The following is a 9,400-nucleotide window of genomic DNA, read 5'->3' on the forward strand; positions in this document are numbered from 1 at the left end:
GTGAACCCTCCAGCTGCATCACACCAGCATGACAACCATGGAGCCTACAGTTCTATCCGTTTGGCTCTCTGTGCCATGGAGAACAGCTCATCTCCACCTCCATCGCCACCTTTGATGGACCACACTTACGCTTCCTTGAAGAATTTCTGGAAAAATATTAATTGGTTCTCATAGAATAATCCAACAACTAATCCCCCTACTACTGAAACATCTGATATTGTGAAATTTGAGATTGTAATATTCTGAATTGTTTCCTAAAAATCAAAGTAATCTGAAGCAGGAGATGTCCACCCCGTTTTAAATTTTTACATGCAATTAATTAAAAATGAACATATCCATCCACAGCCGCACTCTCTTCCTGTAAAGCTTATTAAAATGTCCATGCACTTAGACTGGTCACGTCTCCGACCGTGGCAGAGCAAATCAGCTGTAGCACAAACCACACAACTAAAAGGCCATTATATTAATCTACAGAGACGCAACACATTTAAACATGTTACAGAGCAATTAATCTGCTTACAAATGCAGGAGCAATGCAAGGAGTCAATAACAGTAAAGTGATTACAAGTTTAAAACAGTAAAGGCACTGCGCCTCTTCGTTAAACTGAAAAGTCATTTGATTAATGTGGCACAAAGTAACACGTTACTGCACTCAACGTTGTTACGGAGAACTAAAAACGAGACTCGTGTATTTTCTCACTTCCAGGTGTTAACCGAACATGCAAGAAGGTGAGATGACTCAGCTGTTCCACACAAATCAAGCAAACTGTGCTACTTATGAATCAAAATAAACATGAAAAACAGGCATCATGGACTGAGAATCACAGAGTTCCACCCAAATGACAAAAACAGAAATAAAACTCAACTACAAGTAAGGCAGCCAAGGCCGCCCCTGCCGATTCAATAAACGTTTATTTGTGTATTTGTGAGGGAGTCCAGGACTTGGAGAGGAAGCCAGTGTGACCACATCAACCCGTCGACTGTGTTCTGGGCCAAAACCAGCCTCCTCTACACAAGCGGATTTACAGTGCAAAACATGCTGGAGGGAGAATTCAAGGTCTCTGGATGCTACAAGGCTATGATGGCGGGATTCCGGTCCCATCTGTCCGACAGTCAAAGTTGCAGCAGATCCACATAGTTTACAAAATCTAAGATGAACTCCTGAGTGGCTCAGCCAGGCAGGGCCATGTGGGGAAAGGAGATCAGTGTGCACTCTGCTCTGCAGGCTGCTGGGTGATATCCCACAGGCTACAGTGCGATAAGGTCACATGGAAAGGGTACCGAAGTGGGGCTTAAAGGGGCAGCAAGTGGCAACAAGTGACCGTTGAGGAGAAATGATTGAAAACTGGCATAAGCACTGTAATTCCAGCTCGACTGCAGAGAGTGAGGCTTTCAATGCTCCCTTGAAAGGAATCTGGTGCTTATTCAGAACCAGTTCATAACACGACACTTTACACCCTCCGCCAAGTCCAAAAGCATCATTTTAGTGGGAATAAGGAGAGTATACCTAAGGCCTAAATGACGGAGCCGTGCATGTGAACAGATGAGATGGATCAGATCACTGTGTGATATCCAAAGGCCAACACCATCCGCTACCAGCAGCAGACATCTTAAAGGGTACTGTCTGATGTTTACGTGCTCATCTTAGAGATTATTCGTTTTCACATCCATTACTTTGGCCAAACAGTTAGCTGCTTTAAGAAAACAGGACTGTCTAAAAATTTTTAGGACGGGCTAAAAATCATCAACCCACCAACCATATTTTGTGAGATCAGAAACTTAAACTTGCTGCTACAGACATTTTGGTGGCAACACATCTTGACCAGATACATGGTTGCGAAAAATGTTTAGGCAAAAACGATCAACAAGCACTAGAACTGGATGTGCATTCTGCTCCCAGCACCCGCTCCTTCTGAATGAACACTCCTGCGGTTTTTTCACCTACTCTACTAGCCGCGAGAGCGTGAGAATGACAAGGTCTATTTTAAACCCACACTCCTGCAAGACTGAGATGGCTGGAGCAGAAGGCGGCCCGCTCACGGTGGGGGGGTAGCTCGCCAGGGTGCCGGTGGTGCATGGTGCTGGAAATAGGATCAGACTCCCACTGTCACATACACGGCAGATTAGAATACATTTCTGGCATATATGGAATATACAGTACACACAAAAGTAAATATAACTTTACCTTGGACTTTCACATGGTGAGGTCATCAAACAGCTACCAGCCTGCCTCATCTCTGAGAATTCATTACAGGCACTCAGCTAGTTTACATGTACAGGCATTTTCAGAGGAAAGGGGTGAAGGGTGTGTTAGCTTCGCTACAAGACTCTGATAAGCCTGAAGACATCTTGGTCTGCTCGTCCAGAAAGCAGACAAGCTGGTGTCTGTCCATCAGCATGTGATGGCACTCACACAGGCACTCAATGTCCACATGCGTGCCTGAACGAGGCCCTCCTGGAGTCAGCCTTCAAAGACAACCGTGCTAATAAGTCTGGCAACAGCAGTCATTTGCTAGTGACACAAAGGTCGTGAGACGCATCCCCATGAGGTCCAGGCCCTCACTGGCAAGTTCCTGCTCTGTGCTGCTCTTTTTGTAGGCTCAGGAATTACAGCCATCACCTTAGCAACACTGTGTGCATGGGCGGTTTTTGTGTGTGTGTGGGGGTCCTCCATAACACTGGAAGGAAGATAACGTGTGAGGACGAGGGAGAGGCTCAGCACCCTGTCCCTCCTCTCAGTTCACTCCTCTTGTCTCTAATGCATGCCGCACACGTGCGTGTTGCCTCAACTATTAAATGCGGAAGGAACAGATCTGAAAACACACCCACCATATTTGATGTGAGAACTGTTCAGTGTTTCTGTGCATGAGGCTGGAAGCTCTCAGGTTAAAACGCTATCCACTCAGTTTCACTGCAGCCGGCTGGGTCAGGGACACCGTTAGCACCGGGGTGCTTGGCGATAATTACAGTGACAGAAGTCGCCCTCGTGGGGAGACTGGAGACTACTGTGTGCTACAGACACCACACCACTTGTGTCGGCAAACAGGGCTTAAAAATACGGCGCCATAAAATGTGAGTAACACAGCAGGTGCAGGGACAATGAACAGGCCCGTTTGGGACATCGTCAGGATCAATCAGAGCAGAAGCCGTCCCAGGGACACCACGGGACCTGCTGCCTCCTGAAATGAGCACAAGAACACACTGACCCCAGGCTGACGCCAGCCAGACACTAATCACCAATCGCCACTTTGTTCCAACATCGAGGAACAAGGGGGGGAAAACACACCCCCACGTGCAGAACAGCGCCATTACGCTTTGAGGAACATTAATAGGCTTGAAGATTTCATTTGTAAAATAAATGAAAAATTATCTTTCTGATGGGATAACGTACCAAGATTCTATTATGCACAAGCTACTCAACACTTTGTTCATCTGAAAGAGCCCACTACCCATCTCAATGATCACAACCAATTCAAAACTTTAAATTTGGCCTGTTTTTGTTTTTTTTGGGTTTTTTTAACCTCGTAATTTCCCTCTGCAAGATAAAATGATGAATTAATAATTCATAGTGATCTTAAAAAAAAGAAAGAAAAAAAAAGAACCTAGTTAATCAGTGTGTGAACATTTTTGGTAACAACATTAACTAATGCCCAGTGAAAACAGTAATTGGAGTTTCAATAGGTAATCACGAATAAAACGACCAACTGGGCCCCAACAGGTACTTCTACTATAAATGACAGTACTTAGCCTGACCTAGGACTGCTGCATGCTGTGCATAAACCCCAGGAGAGAAGCACCTCACTTCCCCACCTGACTACTGCTACTATGTGTATACACACACACACACACACACACACACACACACACACACACACGTCCAGGTTCATTAGTACACAAACACTGTTCACATACACAATTACAGACCTGAAATGACTACCATTTACTACCAAAAAAGAAAAAACTCGGAACGCCAATAATCTACTACATAAAACATATAGCCGATGATCTTGTGACTCCTGAAGGAACACTCACACTAAACCTCCAAAAACATGTTTGACACCATGCAAAGCCGTTATGTTTGTCCAATGTTTGCTTTTAGTATTCTAAATGCTTAAATTAATTTACTATTGCATGCTCAATGAATGGTCAGCATCATCAAAATTATCGCACACAAAATAAAACCACCAATGTATGGCTTATGTAAGAGACATGTCTACAGTGTGAGCAGAACTTTTACATTTCTCTACGCTTTCGGCACGCAACAGGAGATTTTGACCCGAGTCGTCTACCGTTATTGCAGAGTACTCATTAAGCGTGAGTTGTGTTCAGCGATACATGGAACTTGCAAAATTCAACTTTTCCACATCCGAAACTCATACGTGTTGGCAAGACATTTGCTCTCAACTGCGCAAACCACTAAAGCTGAAATGCTGAAGACACTGAAATGTTTGGGCTTTTTTGCCAAAACAAATATATTGACCAACTGCGGCATGGTTTACTAAAGCAGAGCAGGCTGGTGCTGGAAGGGTCATTTTTTGCGCACTTGGCTTTCTTCGCCAGGATGAGGAGAGCACCTCAGGTAATAGCTTACCTGTGAACGCTCATTTAGCCCGAGAGACCATACTGCTGTGTAACCGATCACCACCACCACCTCGCTGGCCAACTGGGTCCATATATAACCTATATCAACTAGGTTTAACTAACCTAACCGTTGTGTCAAGACCCCACTAGCTAGCGGTCATACCTATAACTTACGTCAGCTAGCTAAACGACTGAGTAGCTTGGCTATCTGAAGCTTATACAGTCTGACATGAAGTCACATATAACGCTAACTAACGTTTAAATAACGTTAAATATTTAGCTTGCTTAAATGTTAGCTTCATTTACATGCTAGCCACTAAACCGATTTGAACCGTCAAACGGATAAAACGTATGCTGAATACATTAATGATTTTAAATACATTTAATGAATGTATTAATTCAGCATTTGTATCGGTTTTAGCGATTTATATATTTGTTTTATGTGAATGTTGGATAACTACTGCATTAGATAACTGGACTCGGGTTTTCCCACTCAGATCGCGTGTGCCCATCCTGATTGTTCGCGTTCGTCGCGAGCCTCACCGGTCCAATATTAACGCACGTGGCCTCCGAAGCAGCGCGTACGCACACATTAATAACATTTATATACGAGTGACAGACCACAACAAAAAACTTCATATTCGTGAGGTGACCCGACAAAATGTATACATTAGTAGCTCGTTCTGTCAGACCGTTACGATCTAGTGGAGTAGATGGAGAGGCCTCAGTTAGCTGCGCCGTTCTCGCTGTGGCTCTACTCCGCTGTGTTTTTGCCGCGCAACCGGAGCCAGCTGACATCAGTGTTTGTGTTTGCTGCTATAGTTTTGATGTCAGAAGTGCCTTGGCAGAGCCCAGACACTAAGCCAAATGAACGCTATGAGGAGTGTATATTTAAATGTTTAACTGGTTTTAATACAAAAAGTGGTTGTCAGGGACAGGATACCCCAGTTGAGGTGATCAAATCCCTGCACTGTTTACACTATACTAATGGTTAGAACAGTGCTCAACCTAAATCATATTTAATAAGAAAGGATCTACAACATCTTAAAAGACATAATTTAACTCATTACAAGTGACTTAAAATCTTTATTAATTTCAAAGGCTTTAAAAATAAATGTATTAACCAAAGCTCTCACACAATTTAGGGAGTTGGTTAAAAAAAAAAAAAAAAACCAGCTGTCAGCACACACCTGAAGTGGGGGAGAGGCTAGGTTATTCTGAAGAGTAGAGAGACTAGTCTAACCAGGAAGGACCTCAACACAGAAAAGCCACAGTTCTTTAACCATGTCAGTGCAAAATGTGACAGCCAAGGAAAAGGCCCGGGGCAGGGGCAGCAGGACCTGCCTACACCACTGCCTTGTTTGTGCAAGTCACCTCAGCATCCTGGGTAATGCCGTAATGGGGCAATGAAGAGCAGGTGAGTGCCAAGACAGACAGACAGACAGACAGACAGACACACCTATTACATAGATATCCATCACTTTTTACACTCATTACTACTGAAGGTTCCCCTTTAAAGAACACAGTGATGCTTCAGTTCCTATTAAATCACACCATTTCTGCTACTGGAGGATAGCGAATGAGGTGGGGGGGAAAGGAAGAAGGAAAACAAAACAAAACAAAACCACATGCACAAACACAGGGAGGTGGAGGCTGTTCGACTGCTGACCAAACAAACGATAAACGAAAATGAGATTCCAGTTTTATCTGCCAGGTAACATTCGCACAAGGGAACCAAATCCCAATGACTGACCAAAATCTGCAGCACACAAATGTTTACAGCTTGTGAAACGGGCCGAAAGCCATTTACAAATCACTCCACTGAGTGCTACTAAAGAGAATACAGCAGTCTTACAGAAGACATCAGCTACAGGTCCCCTTAGAAGGCTCATCTCCATAAAGCACATTTATGGTGAAACGGTGTGTATTAAAGCAATCTTGAACCCAGCCAGCCATGAGGAGAACACCAGTGATGTTCAAGCAACCCCCCCCCCACCACAGGCATGTTTTCCACCCAGTTACGCAACTCTCCAGCGGCGTTAAGGATGCAGAGAGCCAGATCGCCTCCTTCAAATATGCAACAGATTGCTTTGATCACACTGCCCTGCACGCGCACACACACATGCGGGTGGCCTAGCAGAAACCCTGCGCATACATACCGGTGGACTTCCATTTTCGAGGACTCGGTGCATCTTTCGTTCAGGATAAAGCCGTGCGTTGCAGACTGGAGCTGCATTGCTCCCCCCCTCCCCTCCCCCCGGTTACCCCCAGCGACTCCTCGGCAACGCTGCGGACACGATCCCGATCACGCTGGCCCGTTCATCGCCGTCACCTGCTGCCAACACGGTGGCGAGTCGTTATTTAGAGACGGGCGCGAGTCAGCGGTGCTTCTCCACACTGCTCGCATGCACAGCCCCGTTTCTCACAGGGCTGGATGGTAACCTGGCAACAGGCATTTGAGCGCTCACAGTTGTTAAGGAAGCTCACGTTTGGGGGAGATGAAATAGCTACACTGCATTATTACTGCTCAACTGAGAAAGTTTTTTGGGGTCCCCCCCTTTTTCTTCCCCTTCTCCCCCCCCCAAATACCCCCCCTTCCTCCCTCTCTCCTGCCCCTCTACCCCCCACCCCTCCCTCTCTTTTGCTCTTTTTCTCTCCCACCCCCACTCTACTCCCCCTCTCTTCCGCTGCTTGGTTGAACAGTGAATTCTCTTGACGGGCTGGGCTCTCGCTTTGTTTCGCTGTAGCCTATGCCAGGCACTCAGTGAGTAGTGCTTCCCAGATGGTCTGGTGCGTCTAAAGGAGAAAGCACATGCACTGAAAATTGGTGGCACCTGCTACTATAGGCTGAGCATGTGGTCTGTTAGTCCACCAAGATTGTAGAGAGACGTCATTCTTGTAGTACAATTCAGGAACCACAGAAGCCTTGATAACACAAACAGACAGACACCCCACACTACATACCAACAACATACAAGGAACACGCAAACTCAGTGCTCTGACACTTCTGTGGAAACCTGGTTTTGGAGGACCAGCAGGTCATTCTGCACGTGACAGATCTACTCCGGGTGCTCCGGGCAGAGGAGAGCTCAGCCAGTGCCTATGGTCCCAAAAGAAACTTTGCATCTCGGCAGACAGGAATAAGCGCAAGTCTTTTGCAGGTGGAGCTCACCCTGTTGTTTCTTCATGGAAAACTGTTGATCTGAAAGCATCCAGGCTGTAGAGGGCATTGTTGTAACTCTGCGAGGTGGCACAACAGACATACTAACTATGAGCCCGTCTGCATCTTCAGAAGAGCCGACGTGGCGCCACGGTTGTAAGAGATTCACTCCATCTCCGAAACTGACTGGAACTGTGTTCGGTACACTGACATTATCCATCAACCACCGAACCAAGCACAGTCGCAATGGTTTCAGGAGTTTTAGAAGCTGTATATTTACACGCAAAGTGAATCGGGAACGCAAGACACATGCACGACACCTACAGCAGCGCCAGCGTTCTCAACGCCACCTGCGCTTACTCAGTGGGGATCGCACCACTGTGGAAAACCTGGAGCTGAGCATCAGCAGCACAAATGGTGCAAGGGAGGGTGGCTGCCTCATCTCTGTTCTGAAGCAGGAGGTGCTGGGGCCATAGTGCCGTTTCAGGCGCCAGGCCACCACAGGTGTCGTTCACACAAAACCAGTGCAGGCTGCACCATGAAACGGTGTAGGGGCCAATCGTTTCAAGGACGGGAACAGGAAGAATCTTTATAATCATCAAAGTAAGCATGAGAAATCAACATGCATCTTGGATCTGAAGAACAGAAAACGTGCGAGGGCTAGAATAAACTAAAAAAATGTTCCCTTATGAACTTGAGTGGTGGGTATCGCATGTGTTGGTGGTGGTGTTGAATCACATACCTGGGCCTGAAACCAAGAACCTGCCTGCCTGTCTCTTAAACCATGAAGCTAACTGCCATCCTGCTGTCAGGCACCATGTGTACTAGAATCTCTTCAACAGATCATCTCAAAAACCCCACAGTGCCTTGCCATATCCTCAGGCATGTGATTGGCTAGATAGACAAACACGCATCCCACAGCTGAATTCAGGCTCCACCCAGGACACTCCAGCCATGTCAACATAGTATGAAATCATAACTAAATCCATTTGCATATTCTGCATATACAAGAACCACCATATAAGCAGCTAAGCCCAAAAATAAAATGTGAAAGAAAATTTGGGTACTAGAAGAGATTTTTGCAAAGGGCACAGGTACATGACCTATGGAACCTGACAGCAACGAGGTGAGGGAACACTGTCGCCACTGTGTGTAAAAGCCACCACACCTCTGCCCACCAGCCATCCTACAGGACAGAGCAGAGCGGATCGGCCCAGCCACTCCCTGCACCAATCACACACAGCCATTGATATCCCACGAGTCCACATGCCAAGCTCCCACGACTCGACTCCTGAGGTGACAGAGTTTAGGCCGAACCAAATCCGCAGAGTAAAAATCACAATGAGCGCTGGTGCCAGGTGCCCACCCGGGGTTTAACGGCACAGTTTTACCCGGGTAGCTGATCCAGAAAGATGGGAGCAGGGTGGAGGAGTGCTGACCAAGGCAGACTCAAGAGAAAGGGAGTGAGAGACTGGGAAAACCCACTCCAGGCGATTTACTGTGTTCGTGGATAACTGCCACATGGAACACATTCCTGCCAGGAATATTTACAGCTCTGCCTCCAGTACTCAAAAGTAGTTAAAACTACATTACTAGTCAAAGGTTTCCCTTGAAAAAAAAGGAAGAAAAAAGTCCACTCCCCCTTAACAGACAGTGTTT

The 9,400-nt window shown here is 46.2% G+C and overlaps 1 protein-coding gene across 11 annotated transcripts in view; it reads right to left on the minus strand.

The window, feature by feature from the left end:
• Positions 1 to 9,400, minus strand: part of enah (ENAH actin regulator) — a 70,442-nt gene that overhangs the window by 39,824 nt on the left and 21,218 nt on the right. For 2 of the 11 annotated variants that reach the window (XM_035524724.2, XM_035524722.2), the window contains exon 1: positions 6,741 to 7,098. The exons of 3 other annotated variants lie outside the window; for them this stretch is intronic. In XM_035524724.2, coding sequence (XP_035380617.2) covers positions 6,741 to 6,817 — 77 coding nt within the window. In that variant the 5' untranslated portion in view covers positions 6,818 to 7,098. Of the gene's footprint in view, positions 1 to 2,185; positions 3,417 to 6,740; positions 7,099 to 9,400 lie in introns of those variants that run through there. 6 more of the 11 variants (XM_081718013.1, XM_081718012.1, XM_081718015.1 and 3 more) reach the window with 4 other exon arrangements.

This window comes from Electrophorus electricus, chromosome 7 (genome assembly GCF_041902795.1).
Source record: "Electrophorus electricus isolate QZ-2024a chromosome 7, ASM4190279v1, whole genome shotgun sequence".
NCBI classification, from domain to species: Eukaryota; Metazoa; Chordata; class Actinopteri; order Gymnotiformes; family Gymnotidae; genus Electrophorus; species Electrophorus electricus.